This window comes from Malus domestica, chromosome 13 (assembly GCF_042453785.1).
Source record: "Malus domestica chromosome 13, GDT2T_hap1".
Classification (NCBI taxonomy): domain Eukaryota; kingdom Viridiplantae; phylum Streptophyta; class Magnoliopsida; order Rosales; family Rosaceae; genus Malus; species Malus domestica.
In genome coordinates this window covers 31603-53430 of record NC_091673.1, presented here as the reverse complement: position 1 = coordinate 53430, position 21828 = coordinate 31603, and the positions used below count along the sequence as shown (strand labels likewise).

Genomic DNA, 21828 nt, shown 5'->3' with positions numbered 1-21828 from the left:
TTTAGCGTATATTATTTTCTGTCTGAGGTTTCTTATGTAAAGGATTTCTCATACCCTTTTAGAAAAGGATTATGACTCTTCAGATAAAACACAACTCTTAAATATTAAAAATAAATAAAATAAAATAATAATAAGTTTTGAATCTTTAAAATAAAATATAATTAAAAAAATTAAAATAACCAACAATCCCCCACAATATTCAAAACTCTATGAGGAATAAAATAGACACAAATGAAGAAAAGGAAGTTTGGGCAATTTGTATACCATGCAATGGGTGTAGGTGTCTTTTGGACTTGAACCTACACTTAGTATTCATAATTTTCATTTGAATGAATCATAGTGAACTAAGTCATATTACAACATTTGACACGCATAGTGTTGATAAAAAACTTGGCGTGGGTTAGCGCTATTAATGGTCATGCACTTAATCTTGATTCTCACGAGTGTTTTTAGAGAACAACCCAATTATCACAGTCGCAGCCTCACGAGTACTCTCACTTAGGTGAGTCCTCCAAGAGTACATGCGACATGTAGCCTGCCTTGGAACTCATTCAGGACAATGTCCTTCCTTAACATCACATATCATCAGCACAATTGTCATAGGGATGCGTAGGGGATTTTATTTCAAATCTCCTATTTTAGAGTGCTGGAATATAGGTCACACAATATGGATTGTTTCTACCTATTGAACCTTCTTCATGGGATCTCCAATCACAAAGGTTGAGCTTCTTCCCTAGGTGACTTCCTTATGGGTTTAAGCCCATCCCCCTCGACAAATCTAGGACTCCATTCCTAGATAGACCTTTGGTCAATTGATCTGCAATGTTCTTTTTCGACTTCGCATAGTCCAAAGAAACAACTTCTTTATTTAACAAGCTTCTCACATATTTGTATCTAACATTAATATGTCTATTTAATTTCTTATTTGTATGTGTCTACCTCACTAAATCTATCACGATCTTATTATCACAATGTATGGAGATGGCAAGTATAGGCTTGCTCACCAAAGGGATATCAAGCAAAAAGCCTCTATACATGCAGTATCAAGAGCTATGAGTTCATATTCCATTGTACATCTAGAAATTATTGTTTGTTTCTTAGATCCCCAAGATATAGTTGCTTCTCCCACTAAAAATACATAACCTGAAGTAGATTTCACTTTGGAGCTATTAGTGATCCAATTTGCATCACTGTACCCTTCTACAACATAAGGAAATCCTTTATAGTGTATAGAATAATCCATAGTTCCTTTTAAATACTTAAATACTCGCCTTAAAGCACTACAGTGTTCTTTACTTGGATTATGAGTGTATCTACTTAGCCTTCAAACCGCATAAGCTATATCAGGTCTAATTTTATTTGCTATATACATCAAAGACCCAATCATTTGAGAATACTAGAGTTGACACACGGGTTCACCACTATTTTTAAGTAAGCACACACTTGGTTCATATGGTATCGAGACAGGATTGCAATTGAAAAGGTTGAACTTCTTAAGTATTTTCTCAATTGAACTAGCTTGGTTTATAATAAAACCTGCTTGTGTTCTTTCTACTTTCATTCCTAAAATAATATTGGCTTCTCCTAGATCTTTCATGTCAAATATCTTTGATAGATAAGACTTAACATCTTTCACAATTTCCAAACTTGTTCCAAATAATAATATATCATCGACGTAAAGACATAAAATAATACACTGTCCATTGCATTCCTTGTAGTAGACACACTTTTCATGCTCATTAATTTCAAAATCATATTCTGAAATGACTTTATCAAACTTCTCATGCCAATGCTTAGGAGCTTGCTTGAGCCCATGTAACGATTTAGCCAACTTACACACTTTATGTTCTTGACCTTTCATTATAAATCCTTCGGGCTGCTCCATGTAAATTTCTTCATCTAAATCTACATTCAAAAATGTTGTTTTAACATCCATTTGATGAACTACTAAATTGTGTATAGAAGCTAATGCTATGAGGATCCTAATTGTGGTAATCCTAGACAAATGAGAGTAAGTGTCAAAATAATCAATTCCTTTCTTTTGAGTGAATCCTTTGGCTACTAGCCTAGTATTGTACTTGTCTATACTTCCATCGGGCTTCAGTTTCTTCCTAAAAACCCACTTTCAACCAATTGGTGTAGTACCGGATGGTAAATTCGTTAACTCCCAAGTGTTGTTTTGTAAAATAGACTTAACTTCACAATTTATAGCTCCTTTCCAAAATGGAGCATTGACAGAGATCATGGCTTCTTTATATGTTGTTGGATCACCTTCAATTAAAAAAAATATAAAAATCATCATCAAAGTTCTTCTCCACTCTAGGTCTCTTACTCCTTCTAAGTTCTGTTGGAGGTTCTTCTTCATTTGTAACTTGATGGCTAATACTTGTAGAGACTTTGTCAGTACTAGTGCATGATCTGTCTACCATTTGCTTTTGCATTAAAGTCTTGAAAGGAAATATGTCTTCAAAATATGTTGCATCCCTAGACTCCAATATTGTGTTATTCGAAATTTCATTTATTTCAGAGTTGATGACTAAAAATCTATTGGCACTACTATTATAAGCATAACCTAAGAAAACAGTATCCACAGTTTTAGGTCCTATCTTCTTTCTCTTAGGTTCTGGGATTGCAACTTTAGCCAAACACCCCCACTCTTTCAAGACTTGAAGATTTGGTGTTCTCTTTTTCCAAATTTCATATGAAGTAGTAGTGTTGTCTTTAATGATTACTCTATTTAATATAAAACATGCAGTCAAAATTGCTTCACCCTACAATTTTTTTTGGTAATCCAGAACTCAAAAGCATTGCATTCACCATGTCCAGTAAGGTCATATTCTTCATTTCTGCAACTCCATTTGATTGTGGAGAATAAGGTGCGGTTACTTCATGTATAATATCATGCTCTTTACAAAAAACACTAAGATCGGTAAGAGTGAACTCACCACCTCTATCAGACCTAAGTCTCTTTATCCTTTTCTTTAATTGATTTTCCACTTATGTCTTGTAAATCTTGAATTTACCAAATACTTCGACCTTGGTCTTTATCAAATAAATATAACAATACTTCGAACAATCATCTATAAATGTGACAAAATACTTATTATCAGCTCTAGTAGGTAATCTATTTGAGTCACAAACATCACTATGTATGTCACGCCCCGATCCCGACATACGTCCAGGATCGACACGTGACGTCACTAAATACCCGTATTTCTAACATACCCCCGCCTCCGGGAAATGGCAAAACACAACTTAAGATCCAACTAAGCAATAATTCTTCGTAGACTTTATGGCTGCATCTAACATCCTTGTTAGACTGTCTACGTACCCTAAATAGGAATCAAGCCATTCGTAGTTCATTATTTCACTAAACTCGAATATTCATCACATAAATCGTTATGTCCCAACAATATACCACAATGCATATCATGCAATATTTCAAAGAACAAACGACGAAGCACAATCATATTTCTAGCCATATTTATCAGCAAGTCTAATCATAACAATAACAATGATATCCAACATAACAATCCCACATGACGATTAATATTTCCACTTCATCCATCACATAAATCATCATGTTTCCCACATAAAATCACAACTCATAGCGTGTAACATCTTAAAGAATTAACAATGCACAATATTATTCTCTAGAAACATTGATCAACTAAAATAATCATAATAACAACACTCATATCCAGCATCATGCCACAATCCCCTCAGTTAATCAATTCATGAATCAAAGATGCACGATCTTATCATTTAATTACGTTAATCAAACAATGCGATAACATATCAATTCACGAATTTAACCAAGGAACTCTACATAATTCCCTACTTGGATTATGAATAATAACATGGTAATTCTAATTTGTATTCACAAGGTCTATTGTGGGTAATTCTCATTCACTCGAATCTAGGGTTCTAGACTAACCTTATGGAAATGAACAAGAGCAAGGATTCTGGACTAGTCAACGGAATCCAAAATATCTAGCGTTTCTCATAGTCTACCCAAATTTATCACATTTATAATCAGTGCCTACATCAGGTGAATGGTGCACTAGCCAACCAGAACTTGGATAAACTGCGAAGCTCGGGTGAGTGACAATAATACAAGTATGTGATATTCAATAAAAGAAAGACCATCGATCACCGTTTATAAACCTCGAATATAAATCATATTTTTACGAAATCATAGTTAAGTCACTGGAAACTCCAAAGGAGTCACCCAGACATCCAACGGTTTTTCTAGTTCAAATCATAAAATTCTCAAAAACCATCGTTCATATATACATTAAAAACTAGGGCTAGGTGGATGTAGTTCAGCCGAAACCTACATAAGTAACCAAACAGGAAGTGGCCCCTATAGTGGATTAACCAAGCAGAGCCACCCCTGAGTAACCATGTAGGTAGTGACCCCCCATCGCGGATTAACCAAGCAGAGTCACTCCCACAAATCTGTTAGGCAGTGATCACCCATCGCTGATTAACTAAGTATGATCACCCCTGAGTATGTATGGCTATAAAGATCGCCCATCGCGGATTAACCAAGCACGATCCATAAATAATATGGTCCCTCATCGCAGATTAACCAAGCAGGACTACTAGTGACCCCTCATCGCGGATTAACCAAGCAAGGTCAAGATAACCAAGTAGGTGGTGACCCCCCATCGCGGATTAACCAAGCAAGGTCAAGATAACCAAGTAGGTAGTGACCCCCCATTGCGGATTAACCAAGTAGAGTCACACCTACAAAACTGTTAGGCAGTGATCACCCTATGGGTGGGTTCAAAAAACCAAAAACTGAAAAAAATCGGACCGAGGCTGAAAAAAAATGAACCGAAAAAAAACCGAACTGAACCAAATTGGGTTGGTTCGGTTTCGGTTTTTAAGGTTAAAAAACCGAACCGAATATATTTTAATTATAAAAAAAAATATTACACCCAAAGGGGTTCTAACCAATTCCCACTTGGTTGAGTATCTTCCACTTCAACCATCTTGACAGCAAGTTTTTTATTGCTAATACCATTATGAGTAGCATATTTAAAACAAGTTGGATCGTAATTGTTTAATACGTTGTCAATTCCCATCTTTCATCCAATCCCCACCTTTTATCTTTCCCAATTCACATCTTTCATCTTTCCTTAACCCTAGTTGAAAAAACCATTTTTCCTAATTCCTATCTCTCTCTCTCTTTATTTAACTTCAACTTTCTTACACTCTCAGAGAGTACTGCAATGGCACCTATGAGTCATCCTCTCTCTCTCTTTCTCTCTCTCTCTCTCTCTATTTAACTTCAACTCTCTCACACTCTAAGAGAACTGCAATGGCACCCATGAGTCTTCCTCCTAGATTCATATTCTACCCAACGGATGAAGAGCTTGTTGCTTACTATCTAGATCGAAAAATCAATGGTCGCGCCATTGAGCTAGAAATTATCCCAGAGGTCGACCTCTACAAATGTGAGCCACGGGATTTGCCTGGTATGTATTTGATTTTGATTTTGGTTTTGTTCGATCTGCAAGATGGAGGTAAAGGTTTAATTCTTGGTTTTCTGGGTGAACTGGAAAAAAGAATAAATTGTGGGTTTTTTTTAAAATTTTTTATAATAACTGATGTTGCAGGTTTGTTAATTCATGCGTTCATTATAGGAATGCTTCATGGATTTGACTACAAGTTTGTTACTTTTAATAACTGATGTTGCAGGTTGATTTCTCACTAAGAATGCTCAAGGCACGGAAGCATGTTCTTCAAGCTTCAAATAAAAAAAAAAAATTGAAGCGGGCCGAAACTGAACCCAAAAAAACCAAAACTGAAAAAAACCGAACCGAACAATAACTTCGGTTTGGTTTCCGATTTCGGCCAAAAATTGAACCGAATGGAACCGAACCCACCCTTAGATCACCCATTGCGGATTAACCAAGCATGATCACTCCTAAGTATACATGACCATAAGGATTGCCCATCGCGGATTAACCAAGCGCGATCCATAAATAATATGGTCCCCCATCGCGGAGTAACCAAGCGAGATCATCCATGTACCACTACTACATGGTGCAGACTCGGTGTCACTTAACCCCGTGACACTAGGGTAACGGTCCCTTACTAGCCCTCGCATTTCTCAACATTTCAAATATATATTTTCAAACACATTTCATAAACATTTCAATATGCAATTCGAATCACTTTTCCACAAATATTACCAATCCATGAATCAAATCAAATTTAATAAAATAGATCGATGGCTAATTATAAAAGAATCACATTTTAACAAAAAACACATTTATAAAACCATGTCATATCCACAAAGGATGTTAATATAAAGAATCGAGTAATCACCATATCACATATATTAAAGTCACTTGCTGAGACAAGTCCGCAAAGCCTCACTAATTTTAGTAATTCAAATGGTTTAAGACATGTTGACCAAAAATCAACGGTGGGGTCCACAACCTAGCAATTTAATCCGGAAGATCCGCATATCATAATCTAGATCCGTAACTTCCTAAGAACCACATTATGCTCAAAGAACAGCGTACTAAAATCTCATTACGATCCGACGGTCGGATCTCCTCCAATTGCTAGAATTAGGTGGCGGTTAACAATTAATTTTACTAACTTATAAATCTAATTCGGGAAGATCCGTACGTCAGATTCCAGATCTATCAGTTCCAATTATCCAATTGCTAGAATTAGGTGGCGGTTAACAATTAATTTTACTAACTTATAAATCTAATTCGGGAAGATCCGTACTTCGGATTCCAGATCTATCAGTTCCAATTATCCTCAAATATTATGTTATATAACGCATTAAAGTTTGGCGACAATCCAACGGTCGGATCGTCGATTCAAATTTTGATGAAGTGATGTATCATAATGAAACTAAGTTCAAACAATCAAATCACTTCATACGGATATCAATTATGAATTCAGGACATCTAATTGGACTTAAAAAGACATCGTCGGCCCACTGACCATGCGCCGCCGCGGGTGGCAGTTGGCCGTCCGACTCGCCGGAAAATTTAACTATTTCAAAAAATTACCAAATTTTACAGGAAAATAGATCTCAGTGAGTGGAGCAAGTTTCATACATGTGGCCAAGTCCAATTTGGCCGAGAAAAGCTCCAATTGCCCTCGAACCCGCCAGAAAACCTAGAAATGGGTGTTCCTCGATTCATTGCCAAAACGAACTCCGTCGCCTCATCCAATGCTTGGGCCTTGCTCCAGGGGTTGAGGGGAGTCTATTGGTGGTGGTGATTGACGGTAATCATTGTCGGATTCAACGAAAAAATGAGAAAACCGCCGGAAAACCGTGGACTTTGTGGCTTCCGTTTGTAAAATTGGGTTAGAAATTGAGAACTATAATACCACAAATATGTTGGGTTCGCCGAGAGCTTTCCATAGACACCAAGATCACCTCAATCGGAAGTCGGACGGAAGAGATACAACCGGGTCAAGGAACCGGGTTGGGATTTGAAATCAGGTCAAGGTTGGTTGGGTGTTTCCTCACCTCTCTCCTTTCCCTCCTTATTCCCCCTTTTGATTGGTGGTAATTAACATAAATTTTGATTGGTCTCCTTCCCACAAGGTAGGAGTTTAAAATAAATTTAAAATCTATAGTTTAGTAACACAATTTCAAATGTCCGTATCTATACCGTTATAGTCTGGATTCGCAAACAGTTTTCACCTATGGGCTCATAGTTTCAAGATCTATTCGAAAACGTTACTTGTGACCTCGAAAGGTCAATGAATTTTAGATAATTAATTTCCAAACTTCAAACTTCGTAACTAATTTAATTAAAATCTAAATCGAAATAAATTAATATAATTTCTCGAAAAATAATATAAAATCTCAATAATACAAATACGTAGATTATAACAATGAAATCCAGGAATGAGATTTCACAATGTATAAGCTCTAAAACTTGGGTATTTCTTTCCACGGACTTAAAAGGTTTCTCGGGTTGTTTTGCTTGTACACAAATTTCATACTTATGCTTAAGATTCACAAACATCACTATGCTTAAGGTTTCTTGGGTATAATTCTCATCATGCTTGACTGTACTTTACTTATGCTCTGACATCACGTGTGAAATGAGTTCATTCTCGCTCACAAACGCACTCTTATGCTTAGGCACTTTTAGGTTCAAATTTATTCACATTTTCCACATCACTACATTTTATGGCTTCGTCACCCTCCTAGTGTCGGCCAGCACAGCTCAATTCGGAGTCCGGACATTCCGGATCGGGGTGTGTCATAACATCTCTAATGAATTTATAACAAAGTGAGATAAGTATGTGATCGTTAAAAGTGACTCTCACATAATGTATGTACATGTGTGTACGTCCAATAATTTATTTATTTCTTTAATTAGGTTGTCTTGGATCCGTAACATGACTCATTTTAAACCTGACTTTCATGAATATATATGCAAAATGTATGAGAATTAGATACATTAAATGAAAAACATATTGAAAACCCAAAATAAAATATAAAAAATGAAGAAAAGGAAACGAGAATTCGTCCCATAAAGAAAAGAAAAGAAAATTGGATAAGGTGGAGAGTTGAGGAAGGTGAGTGATGGGTGGCCAGTCCTGTCAATTTTGATTTGGGGAAGGAAGGGGATACAAGCAGGCAATGCTGTTTTTACTCACCCACTCGTCATCTTGACGCACGCTTTAAGATATATCTTTACAAAAATTTATTTAATTTGAAGACCGTTTAGTAATTCATATGAATTAAATTAATTGATTATTAATCGTTAAAATATTACTATTTACAATAACAATTAATTTGTTCGACGCATATAGATAACTATTCAATTATGACATTTGAATATAAACTATAACCATGTGGCCAGTGAAAAGGAGTATTTCCCTCCAATGGGAAGGAGGCAAATATCAGCTTATGATGATTAGTAGGAGAAATGACTGCATATAGTTTTTGGAAGCGCAAGACAAAAAAAAGTGATGAGTAAATAGATATTAGTAGCAAAATAGAAGTGACAAAAAATCAAAATGAGAACATAAAATATTGGAAGTTTTAACGAAAAATTGCATTTGTACATTTTTCTAGTACTATTCATTACACATTTATTTGTTATTTTTCAATAAAATTAATTTTTTTTTTTAACTTTTCGTTAGTTTATTTTTAAATATTTGAAAGAAAGAAGATTGAAAGGGGACAGATGAGAGATTTTCTCTAATTGAGCTCTTAATAAAAGTATTTTTTTTTTAAATTTATAACTGTCCCATTTGTAACTTTGGGTGGGTCCGGGGTGGGGTGTGGTGGGTTAGAGTTTGTATTTTTTGAGAGTTTAGGGTTCAGATTTCAACAAAAGAAAAAAAAATACAACAGATTTTAATTTTAAATCTTGTAAAGACGGAGTTTGAAACCAATTAATTCATACCCAGGTCGTGAAAGGAAAGCGGCTCAAGGTCGTGTGCTTCTGCGTGCACTTAATTATATTGGCGCTGCTGCTGCCACTCGCCCCGCCGTTGTCATTTTATTTGAGCAATCTATTCTGCTCTGGTCTTGTCTGCTCCGGGGAATGAATGAATGAAATTGGAGTTGGAAGCAGAGGGATACTCGCTGAGTCGCTGTCGCTTGTAACAGTAACTACTAAATTCTTCATCCAACTTTAATTATCTTTTAAGAATACTCTAATTACTAATTAATTACTACTCTCTGCTGTACGGTACCTTTGTCTTTCGTCTTTCTGTCCCTCTGTCGCGTACATTTTCAATTTCAACTTTGACAAGAAATGTAATTTTAGATTTTGTGACAACTTTGAGAGTGAAGAAGAAGCAGCAACAGCGACAAAAGAAAGAAACCTCAACGTAATGTACCTCTGTATTCTACTCTTCATATTTCCTATCGCTCTCTTCTCCCGATCTATTCTCTTTTATCCCTTAACTTGTTCTGTATTTGAATTTTCAATTTTGAAATGTGAAGGCACTGAACGTTACGGAACGGAACGCAGTGAATTCTTCGAGATCCGGAATGGAACCACAATCATCACCGTCCTCATCGTATTCAGCAGCACCTTGACATTTGAGATTTGAGATTTGATTTCAGAGTGTGGACCGCGGCAGACTGGTTTGGTCAGTGCTGCTGCTATATTTACCTAGGGCGGCTAGGGTTTCTCTTTTCTTCTTCTTCTTCTTCCCCCATGACTACTAAACGCGCTTACAAGCTACGTATCCTCCTCTTGGTTTATTTATTTCGCTATGTGCTCTACAGTTTCCCTCCTTCATTTGTAGATTGCACGCACACACAATCTATGATTTTGCTTTTTATACTTGAACACACTGTTGTGTGTGTGTATGTATGGGTATCAGATTCAGAATAATATCTCCCATAGTTCTAGCCTTAACCTGTGGTGTGGCTCAGAGGAATTTGTAGCACATTCTGCAGCTGTGAATTGCCTCAAGATTGGCAGAAAATCTTCGAGAGTTCTTGTCACCGGCGGAGAAGATCACAAGGTCAATCTCTGGGCCATTGGGAAACCCAATGCCTTACTGGTAACCTTCGCTCCCTCTCTCCTTTTGAGGTTAATATTTGATGCTGCTGCAAGTTTTCCAGCGACATTGTATAGTTATCAACTTGGAACAAATTTGTTATTTCATTAATTCTAATCTTCTCAACGTGCCTTCATGCCCAGAGTTTGTCTGGACACACCAGTGGAATTGATTCAGTAAGCTTTGATTCTTCAGAGGTCTTAGTAGCTGCAGGAGCTGCAAGTGGGACAATTAAGCTTTGGGATTTAGAGGAGGCAAAGAGTATGCCGTTTGTTCTCTTTTTTTTTTTTGCAATATTTTAATTTAAATTCCTCCAAACAAGAGAACACCCCCAACCGAAATTGTACTGGAGCTTTTTTAGATATCTATTTTATGGTGTCAAATTGTCTTTATATCCTTTATTGGTTTTGCTATGTGATTTTTTGTGTAGTTGTTCGCACACTTACCGGTCACAGATCCAATTGTATATCTGTGGACTTTCATCCTTTTGGGGAGTTCTTTGCATCTGGCTCCTTAGACACAAATCTCAAAATATGGGATATCAGGAAGAAGGGGTGTATTCACACATACAAAGGCCATACACGAGGGGTCAATGCTATCAGATTTACCCCGGATGGCCGCTGGGTTGTTTCTTGTGGAGAGGACAACACTGTGAAGGTTAGTATTTCTTTCCTCTTGCAAAATAATTAATTCTATTTTCTTTGGCCATTATTTTGGATGTTGATACATGTAATCTTTAGACAAATTATGCCATTTGCCATTTTCTTCAGACAACATATAAACTAAAGTCTATTATTTCACAGTTGTGGGACCTGACTGCTGGAAAGATGCTGCATGATTTCAAGTGTCATGAGGGCCAAGTTCAGTGCATAGACTTTCATCCCCATGAGTTTCTGCTAGCAACAGGTTAGTGATCTTCTTTTGTACTCATCAGTCATGCGTTGAGTTGGTGTTATTAGCTGTATATTATAGTATGGGTGTCAATATCCTCGGTGTATTCTGATAGTCCTGCGAGGTATCGGATTATTGTTTATATATTGAAGTGCCATTTTGTCATCCTACAGCTCAACATAGGCCATTGCTTCATTATAGGCTGCTTCTTTCTTGCTATGTATAGTAGTTTTACCTGCTGTTTTCATTTCTTATTGAAATCGGTTTACCTACTATCTGGTTCTTAACTGGATCAGTTTGATCATTGGATACCCTGGTGTCTGTTGCTTTGTGTTGTTTAATGGGGCAAGAAAATCTATAAATATAAGTTGGAATATGAATATCTTTCCGAGACATCTTTATGTGACTTAAGATGGAATATCTGGATATATCTAGGTTTGAATCTCATTGATGACAATCAGAAGCCATATGGATATAAGAAGATATCTGGAATCACTCTGGCCATGACATCATGCCAAACATGATTGGAATCACTACAATAGAGAAATTAGAAAGATTCTTTTACTAACTCTGACAGTAAAAGCTTACAAAGTAGTCCCCATAGGCTAATTGGGTGGGACATGAGTCCGGAAAGATACACATTAATATCCTTACAAATTGTAGCAACTATTTTGCGAGACCTAAACACATTACCTTTTTAACTGAGAGATACTCAACCATAGAATACAAGCTGGATGGATTAAATGGAAGAGTGCATCGGGTGTGTTATGGGATCAAACTTAGGGGAAAAATTTATAGGATGGCAATAAGGCCAACAATGCTTATGGCACGGAATGTAGGGCGGTCAAGCATCACCATGTGCAAAAAATGAGTGTAGTGGAGATGAGAATGCTTCGTAGATATGTGGGCACACGAGAAAGGACATGATCCAGAACGAGGATATCCAAGGTAAAGTAGGAGTGGCCATAATTGAAGATAAGATGAGAGAAAATCGGTTCAGGTGGTTTGGACGTGTGAACCGAAGACCTACCAATGTACCCTAAACCCTAAACCAATGTATTAAAGGCGTGGGCTAGGCGTTTGAGGGATAGCCCGGCCTAGGCGTGATATATATACATATATTATATTATATATATAAAATAGAGGATGTAAAGTACAATGAGCACACATATAATAATGCACGCAGACAGCACACACCTCCATTATTTAAAAAAAATAAAAATAAGAAAAAAAGGCAGGGAGACGATAGTGCAAGGAAGAGGTATGAGGCAGTTAAAACCCTATCCAAAATTTGGGTTTGGGAGTTTGGAAAAAAAAAAAAAAGAACCCCTGAGGCATGCCTAGGCGGCTCCGGCGGAATAGTGCAAGGAAGAGGTATGAGGCAGTTAAAACCCTACCCAAAATTTGGGTTTGGGAGTTTGGAAAAAAAAAAAAAAAAACCCCTGAGGCGTGCCTAGGCGGCTCCGGCGAAGCCTTTCGCCCACTCCAGCAAAATAGAGGCGTTAGCCTTAGTGCCCAGCCTCAAAGGTGCCCTAGGCGTGCCCCGAGGCTAGTTTTTTAAAACATTGAGACCTACAGATGCTCCAGTTAGAAAATGTGATTATGAGATAGAGGCTCAAGGCAAAAGGGATAAAGGAAGACCTAGGAAGACTTGGAAAAAGACTTTAAGAAAAAACATGGAGTAGTTGGAGCTAACGGAAGATTTGGCGCAAAACCGAGCACAGTGGCGTTTTAGGATTCATACAGCCGACCCCACTTTTAGTGGGATAAGACTTTGTTGTTAGTATTTTTGTTAAAGAACATTGTTGAGTTTTTCTATTTTTGACACATTTTTCCTTTCCAAACGTAGATTTGTATGTCTGAAATTTCAATATCAGTGCTGATTTTACTTTATTGATCACCTTAAACTCTACCCATAGAAAAGTCATGTACATATTCTACCATGTTCTGACCTTGACGTCTTCAAGATTCCCCAAAACACCAATGACTGACAAGTGAATTTTCATGTGTGTATCCTATTTTAATGGGAACTTGCGAGTCGATCTGTCTACAGTAGCTGCTTCATTTCTTAGAGTGGCTCTTTTGCTGCTGTCAATGTCGGTTATGAAAGTAAAAATAATAGTGTCATTTCAAAGTTGTGTGGTTTGTTTCAATTATCAATAAATGTGCATAACATGCTGCTCAAATTATATAAAGTGCTTATTACTTCTGCTTTTATTCCTGCATATAAACTGTAAACTCTGGTAATCTGTAATCATTTACACTGCACATCTGTCCTTGTACAGTATTTCACATAAATTGCTTTCTTCTCCCTTCCTCACTTCCTTTCAGGTTCAGCGGATAGGACAGTCAAATTTTGGGACCTCGAAACCTTTGAGCTAATTGGCTCAGCTGGACCTGAGGTACTGTGTACCTCATGAATACTGCTCTTGGCTCTTATTTAGTAAAAATATTGGTCCATATTGCCAAGAAATTAAGATTCTCATGATTTTCTTTCTATAAGGAGATTATCTATCTCATTTCTAGTTTCTAACAGACAACTGGAGTGCGTTCTTTGACTTTTAGCCCGGATGGGAGAGCCCTACTCTGTGGATTGCATGAAAGTTTAAAGGTAAGCTCATATAATCCTTCATAATAATCAGGATTATCAGATATGCATACTTTATAATTTTACTATGTAGGTTTTCTCGTGGGAGCCAATAAGATGCCATGATGTTGTGGAGGTGGGATGGTCTCGATTGTCAGATCTTACTGTTCATGAGGGAAAGCTTCTTGGATGCTCATACAATCAGAGTTGTGTTGGAGTGTGGGTTGTAGACATCTTGGTATTATTCAGTTTATCTTTGTTCTTGGAGTGTTTTCTTGGTTTCTAGCCCTGGTGCTATTAACTATTGATTTCAAACTTATCTGTTGCTTGGTATAGCGCATAGAACCGTATGCAATTGGTAATGCCAGCAGATTGAGTGGGCACTCAGAATCTAAATCATTGTCTGGTGGGAATCTCTCCGTGCTCAATGAAAATGCTGCTAAATCTAGTTTGGGCCGGTTATCTATTTCTCACAATTCAGATTCTTTAGTGAAGGAAACAAAGTCTCTTGGAAGGTTATCAGTTTCTCAGAATTCAGATCTCGTTAAGGAGCCAAAAATTATTGCATGTAGGCAAACTATTAGCCTTTTTAATTTATAATTTTTGTGGTGTCACTGAGATTCTTAGAATTTTTTTTTATCACAGATCTTACCTTAGCTTGTTTACATTTCTTTATGTTATTACTTCAGTCTGATGTTGACTTTTTAATGCCTGATGATTATCCTCTGAATGAAGCCACAGGAAGTTTTCCTGTTACTCCTCAAAGGATCAATTTGAATTCCAGTCCAAAAACTATTGCGGCTAGTTCAGTGGCAGTTCCTACTGTAACAACCCTGAAGAGGAGTTCTACTAAGACCCATTCAACAGCTAATATTCCAACATTTAACAAGTCTGATGTCATACCTGTAATTGTCCCAAGAACTAGTATGAGGTCGGAGCTGTCAGCTGAGTCTAGAAAAGAGGTCGGCATTGCTGGAAGGCCACTGGCGTTTTCTTTGCAGTCAAAGGCAACTGATCTCCGGAAGTTGTCCAATAGCAGAGAAGAAGTGGATAAGCCAGCTGTGTCTTCAGTGTCTGAATCCCCTGCTTCTAAGGCTATTGAATTAAGCAGTGCGGCAGATAAGAATGGCTTCTCAACAGTTATAAATTCAACTCGGGAAATACATGCTGAAAAAAACACAAAGGATGATATATGTTTTGGGCCTGGGAAGCATGAAACAAGTTCAATGATGGAGCCGACTGCGAGTTACCAGCATGAAAGTTGTATGTATCTAATCTTGGTAGCACGCTTTCCACTCATATCCAATATATTCAATATATTGTCATTTAGTCTAATTTTGGATCTTGATTCTTGGGGTGGTTGTTTTGAAGTTGTTTATACATCACTGACATGTCTATAAATGAGCCATACTATCGTAAGTCTGATGATTTTCTAGTCTCTGCTACACAAGCCTTCAATGTGTGAACACTGGAGATTATATTGATACTTTAAATATCTTTATGGGCAGAATATTGTAAATATTAAATTTATAATATCAGCTGCTCAAACCTTCGTGTGTGTGAATTGGGGAGGTCGCCCTCCCCTCTGCCTGACCCCCTACTTCAATAATTGCTTTGTGATACCAAAATAATGTAATAGCCTTATAGGTTTCTTGCATTATCTTGGAAATAAAACAGTTTTCATAATCAGTTGTAAAGGTTGTACAAGGCTGGTAGCATGAACCAAGCATACAGTAGAACCACAAGCATCTCATTTCCTCAAATGATTGATAATCAATATTCCACATAGGTTTTTATCAGATAGTCACGCAAAGAAAGGAATTGTCACTAGTGTGAAGGCAAGCAGATGGACGGCTGATCATGAAAACCAAAATAAGCAACTAACCCTTTGTGGATGGTATTGCCAACCAAGGGACTGGGAAAATTCCTTACTCTGAAAATGGATTCTCCATATGCGCATTCTTAATGGCTGTTATAAGAACATGTGTATGTTTTGCATATTCATTGCCGTCATTTCCCATGTGTTTTAGTTTGGTTTTTCTGTTGTATAGTATTTTATTCTATATTATCTGTAATGTTTACCTTAATGACTGATGGCATTGTACATGTGGGTTTGTCCATCTTTTTCGTACCTTTGAGACTGAGTGTCATTGTCAAACCTTAAGCTTCTATTTTTTTCACTTTTGTTTCTTTTTTGTTATTAAGATGAGGCTCCAGGGCACAAGGTGAGTGGAGATGCACATTTTGCTGAAGGTCAAAGAGGAGGTATAGTGTTTTTGCTTGTGCGTCATTTATAAGACTAGTCTAGTGAAGTATGACCCAAGCTCTGTATGGTATATCTAGGGAGAATGCGCTCAATTGCTGTAAATTGGGAGAAAAGAGAGAGAAATTCTAACTACGAGGGACCTACTTCCAATGGTACCATGGGAACAGCATCTGCACCAAACATTACCCCTTTAATTGCGGTATGGCCGCATCTTTGTTCTGCCTTTTGGTGCCATCTTTCTTTCTTGATACACATCACATATTGCACTTAAGAAAATGACATGGGAATATTCTGTCATTTTTTAAAGAATGACATTAACCATGAGATAACTTAATTGCAAATTGATTGCCCAATTCTCAATGTACTTTTCTTTCCCCATAATGTCATGATATGAGGACTGACTAGAAACCATGGATAGAGCACTGTAGTAGAGACCATGGAAGTGTATAAGATTGATCATTTTCTCATGATAACTTCTGGATGGTGTTCTGTTTTGGTGGGCAAAATTTGTAACCTATACCATCTTCTTTTTGTTTGAAGTTTAAGCAACGAGGTTATCCTACATCTACTGAAAAAGAAACAGTGACTGCTAGTGATGAGGATGCTGTTGCAGATCTCCTGGAAAAACACAATCTATTTGTTGGCTCCATGCAATCTCGTCTTGCCAAATTACAGGTTATATTTATTGGTTTTGAGACTATTTTTAAGTGTTTATGTGGTGCTATTGTTTTCTATATGCATCTTTTCTTTCTTTACATGAATTTTGGGCATTGGTAAGTTGATGGGAGCTCAATGCTTGTTAATTGGGGTTGTCAACAAAGCTTAGATCAACTATCTTTCAATAATTCATTGTATTCCATCTTTCTTCCTTCTATAAAATTTCTTGAGCTTTATTTTTCTGTTTGCATCTTTGTAGCCACAGAAATGCGAGATGTTTTGAATGTTTTGTTAATAGCAGTTATTTCAGTGTGTTTATTTATTTATTTTTTATAATTTTTTATTTATGCTAGTAGTGTTTTGAATGGCAGATAGGTTGGGGATAGATAGGGGCCTAGGGTTTGGGATAGGTTTCAAACTAATGGTTCCTTGTGGGAGGTTATATAAGAACGGCTGAGCTGCAATGAGGAACTACCAATCATTGCTCAGTTACAATAATAATAGTGACAATTTGCTGACAGAATACATTTAACTATCACCTAATAAATTCATGAATGTTATCGGTAGCTCTTTGCAGGTAGTCTATAGATATTGGGAAAGGAATGATGTTAAGGCGGTTCTTGGTGCAATGGAGAAGATGGCTGATCATGCTGTAAGTATAGAACTAAAGTTTTTCTTGAGCCCTCAATTTCAAGATACTATTGAATGTGGAGCAATCATCCCTTTTAGTCATTGTATAGAATTAAAGTTTCTGTATAATGTTTGTGCTTTTAATCCAGGTCATTGCAGATGTAGTTGGCATTATGACAGAAAAATTTGATATTGTCACGCTGGATATATGCACTTGTCTTCTGCCACTCCTCACTGGCCTTCTAGAAAGTAACATGGATAGGTAAGAAGTTTTAGCAGTATCTTCCTTTTTTCTCTTTTTATTTATTTGGGGTCTTTGTCTCGGATTCAGGTAGTGGGCCTTCTAGAATCTTAATAACATCAAACAGCTTCCAGAAACTTTTCTTTTTTATATATTCATTTTGAGTTTTATTTATGATCAGCTGCACATAAGTAATACATTTGTGTTTTGGTTTTCCTCTGTTATATCCGAGTTATGGGATACATTCCCCTTTTTACTTCTTGTCTTTTTCTTTTGTTCTATCGCATAAGGGGGCTCACTATGTCATAGGTGTCCTCTGCTCCCCAATGTTTTTTAAAGCGCTATGCATACACATAGAAGTATCATCCATTCATTTGTTTAGTTATAATTTTCTGTGGATTTCTGAGCGTGTCGCACTTTTGGGTTTGAAATTGGAAAAGCTGGTGCAAGTTGTCTCTGGGAAACCAGTCTATTGTTTCTTTCAACTAAATATGCTTTGTGCTTTTGAAGTGATTTATTTTCAATCATTTCTTTTAGGAGTGATGCTTCGACACCACATTATTTTTTTCCCCTTAAAATGGAATGGCATGTGGATTTCTGGTGCACTAGGGGCACCATATTCACAGGTTTGGTATGAATGAAATTGTGACATGCCATCTATTGCCCATAAAATCACTAACTAGAACAATTGTTTATGAAATCAAGAAAGAAAAAACGGGGTAGGGTGTTGGTGGCTGTGAAAGAGGGGCCTCTAGTAGCAATTTTCCGGTGAAGGATGGATGTTACCTGGGTGAAGAATATTTATGATCCTGGGTCTGGTTGCTTTGTGGTAGAATGACAGACCCCTTGTGGTAGTCAAGCTGAATTTGATAGGCAATAATAACATTCCTGATTAACAAATAAAATCACAGCCATTCTTTACTAGGTTTTGTGCTTGGGATCTTTCATCTGCAATTTTGATACTTATTTGACGGGCCTGATCTTTATTCAGGCATTTAGGCATTTCTTTGGAAATGCTGCTCAAGTTGGTTAGAGTATTTGGTTCTGTGATCTATTCAGCAATATCTGCATCATCATCTGTTGGCGTTGATATTGAAGCCGAGAAAAGGTATGCTTTTTATTGCTCTGATATACATTTTTCTTTACGTTATATCTAGATTTAACCATGATCAGCTTTGAGGTGGCTATCTATTTGAAATGGTTATCCTAGGCTGGAGCGTTGCAACATCTGTTTTATGGAGCTTGAAAAGGTCAAATGCAGTTTGCCTGCTCTTACCAGGTGCCTGTTTTTCTTTAGTTTGCTTCAATACAGGGGTTTTTTCCCTCATTTAATTAATTATGCTGGAGATGTCAATACTCTTTTGTGCATTCTTTTTTACCCATAGAAGAGGAGGATCAATTGCAAAGTCTGCACAGGAGTTGAATTTAGCTCTTCAGGAAATTTCATGACTGAAAAAGTGTGCATAGTGAAAGTGCAGTTTGGAGGGAGTTTGTGCATTTTGGAGTTGTGAACCCCTCTTCTCTCTTGCAACACCGCCCTGATGGTTCAATGCTCTCTGTGTTCTGTGGCCTGGCAGGCTCGGGCAGTCCCTGGTTGTACATTAATCCTAAGTGGAGAACTGGTACAAGCTAACTCTAAACTATTAACTAAAACGAGAGTCTAATTGACGACATGTCACTCTACGTCCTGTTTGCAGTTTTGGGAACTTTCCATCCATTTCTGCTTAGTGGAGATCGCTCCACTCCGTTTCACTCGAAACCAACATGGCAGCATCCAATCGTATCTTCTATTTTTATGGGTTAATCTGAGCATCAAATTGTATCCTTTGGCCGCATTAACAATTATATATTGGTAAATTATATTTTGCATTCTCCAGTTTGCCTTCAATGGCAATCTCATATTGCGTCTTTTAAACACTGCAATGTCATACACAAATTAATGTCATACATCTATTAGTCAATCCATCAATTTGATCATTAAATAATAATGTGTTAACTGTGCGTCCCAAAATTTTATTGATAATGATGTCAAATTTGTGCCACGTGGACAATAACTAATTAAAATTATATAAAAAGAGATTTCGGATGCGGTTCCTAACTACCAATGTTCTTTGATTGAAACTCGGTGGTTTTTAGTTTTTTAAGTCTCTAACATTAATGTGATAATGTATTTTTATGTAGGTTTTTATATTTTTAAATTAAAAATTAAAAATTATAGTTGTTTATATTAATGAGATTTTAAATAAAACCTATAATTTATGAGATTAGAAATATTAAATAAATAAACATGGATACATTCATCAAAACTAACAAAAAAAATTATTGTATCAAAATATGGGTACATTTTTCAAACAAAAAAAAAATATTAGGTTTAATAACATTATTAAATTTCTTCTATTAAACTTAGCATGGACACATTTTCAAATTAACGAAATAAAATGTACTCATATAAGTTAAAAAAATGGATTAGAAAAAAATTGAATGGATTTTATATAAAAAAATGGGTACATTTTATATTAAAAAATTGTACATTTTACATATAATAAATTGGTATATTTAAGATGAGTACATTTAAGATTAGAAAAAATTGAAAAATTATAAGAGTGTATATTGAAACTCTTTTTATAAAAGAGTGCTGCATTTAGTTGCAAATATGATCTCTTCTTTTCAAAACGTAAGCGATTGGAAGGTGAAATGCTATGCAGAACAGTGAACCAATAAAGGCAGGCACTTAACTCTTAAGCGAGGTAGTTGAAATGCATACGCAGAAAACACTGAACAATGTATAATTTGGGTGGAGGCTCCTACGGATTAGAAGGCAGTTTCCATTACCATTCCAAGTCCCGAGAGACAACATTACTTTTGTATGAACCGTAATGGCAAAAAAAAAAAAAAGTAACCGTTTATTAAATTATTTAGTGCGGGGTTCTCATAGCTGGCTTTAGACACTGATAAGCTATAAGCTCGTCAGTTGTCACCACTCCAGATCTGGCCTTTCTCCAGATTGGACTTTGTATAAGTTGCCCGGAGTTTAAGCTAAAAGATTAATGCTCAAACATGGCCTAAGCTTGAACCAAACTAGAGTGTTCTCCATCTTAACAATCATTAGTTCAATCTATCAAGAAAAACTAAGGCAATCGATTGATGAACAACAATAGTCTCTGTGCCTGTGAAATGAAACAAGGAGGCAACACAATCTGTTTCAACTTCTTGTTGCTATTATTTCATTCGCAACAAATTTTTGTCAGAAGCTGCATCAATGCGAATGCAACTTTTATCTAGCAGGAGGTGAGGAGGTTAGGAGCCTAGGAGGTTAGGCAGGCTAACCAACAAGAAAACTCAACTGCATATTGCTCAATGCTCGAGAAATAATAATAGATCAGACTGATCCATGTGAATGTGATTAAATACGTAGCAGTTGCAGTTTCTTTGAAACGAGACAGAACTAACTGCTATTACAGTTATAATTATAAATATAACTATAATTTATTTGATATATAATGTGTGAGGTGAGAGAGAGACTGATACCGAAATTGATTAAAGATATTCGAACTCGTCCTCCTTGAGATGGGCGAAGAACTTAACTGCGCCACGGCCTTGAACGTCGACGACGAACTGCACCTTATAAGGGAGATTGGCTGAAATCCGCTTGCCCTTCCACAGCCCAACGTACTGCTTCAGCTCACCTTCCATGCCAGTAATGTCTACCTCCGGAACTCTGGGCACGTGGTACACCTTCAGAGGCACCTTCACTGTAACCCTAGCTCCGATCTTGGAGGAGGCGGCGGCGGCGGTGGCTTCATCTGATGATGTTGATGGAGATACATCGGCGGCAGCGACCTCGCAAATTACCCTTCTACTTAATTTCCTCCTCCGTGGGCAGTGAGCAGGAGGGGTGGGAGTGAGTTTGTGATGTGAAAATGAAACTGCCCAACAAGAAGGGAAAGAAAATGAGAACGATTTCATCTGTCCCACATCTGCTGCTGCGCTCAGGGATGAAGAGGCGGCGGCTGCCACTGTTGCGATACTCAT

General features: G+C 37.0%; 2 protein-coding genes across 14 annotated transcripts; one reads left to right on the top strand and one right to left on the bottom strand.

Annotated features, from left to right (window-relative positions):
- Positions 1–9329: 9329 nt before the first annotated feature.
- On the top strand, positions 9330–19757 carry LOC103452201 (katanin p80 WD40 repeat-containing subunit B1 homolog KTN80.4). 13 transcript variants are annotated; one of them, XR_011574937.1, is made up of 21 exons: positions 9330–9618; positions 9780–9843; positions 9959–10203; positions 10397–10527; positions 10668–10785; positions 10955–11181; positions 11328–11430; positions 13747–13817; positions 13952–14026; positions 14097–14240; positions 14339–14570; positions 14738–15265; positions 16208–16267; positions 16346–16467; positions 16809–16943; positions 17503–17577; positions 17705–17817; positions 18788–18904; positions 19007–19075; positions 19182–19418; positions 19494–19757. XR_011574937.1 is itself a non-coding variant. In XM_070810984.1 (21 exons), exons 3-21 carry the CDS (start codon positions 10176–10178, stop codon positions 19243–19245), a joined length of 2325 nt encoding a protein of 774 aa, XP_070667085.1. In that variant the 5' UTR covers positions 9330–9618; positions 9780–9843; positions 9959–10175; the 3' UTR covers positions 19246–19757. The 13 variants fall into 13 exon arrangements, 7 of the variants coding, with proteins under 7 accessions (XP_070667085.1, XP_070667084.1, XP_028947766.1 ...); XM_070810984.1 differs by having other exon boundaries at positions 14339–14408; positions 14493–14570; positions 19185–19757; XM_070810983.1 differs by having other exon boundaries at positions 14339–14408; positions 14493–14570; positions 19182–19757.
- Positions 19758–21333: 1576 nt separating this feature from the next.
- Positions 21334–21828, bottom strand: LOC103451428 (ferredoxin-thioredoxin reductase, variable chain). The gene has a single exon (XM_008390828.4). The coding sequence runs from the start codon at positions 21826–21828 to the stop codon at positions 21334–21336; it is 495 nt and encodes a 164-aa protein (XP_008389050.1).

What these genes read in the sequence shown, in the direction of transcription:
- LOC103452201 (XM_029091933.2), top strand. Translation starts at nt 10,176, where the DNA reads ATGACTACTAAACGCGCTTACAAGCTAC. An exon ending in GGATTTAGAGGAGGCAAAGA is followed by an intron (nt 10,786 to 10,954) that starts GTATGCCGTTTG and finishes TTTTTTGTGTAG; the next exon opens with TTGTTCGCACACTTACCGGT. An exon ending in CTCGTCTTGCCAAATTACAG is followed by an intron (nt 16,944 to 17,502) that starts GTTATATTTATT and finishes AGCTCTTTGCAG; the next exon opens with GTAGTCTATAGATATTGGGA.
- LOC103451428 (XM_008390828.4), bottom strand. Translation starts at nt 21,828, where the DNA reads ATGAGTATCGCAACAGTGGCAGCCGCCGCCTCTTCATCCCTGAGCGCA.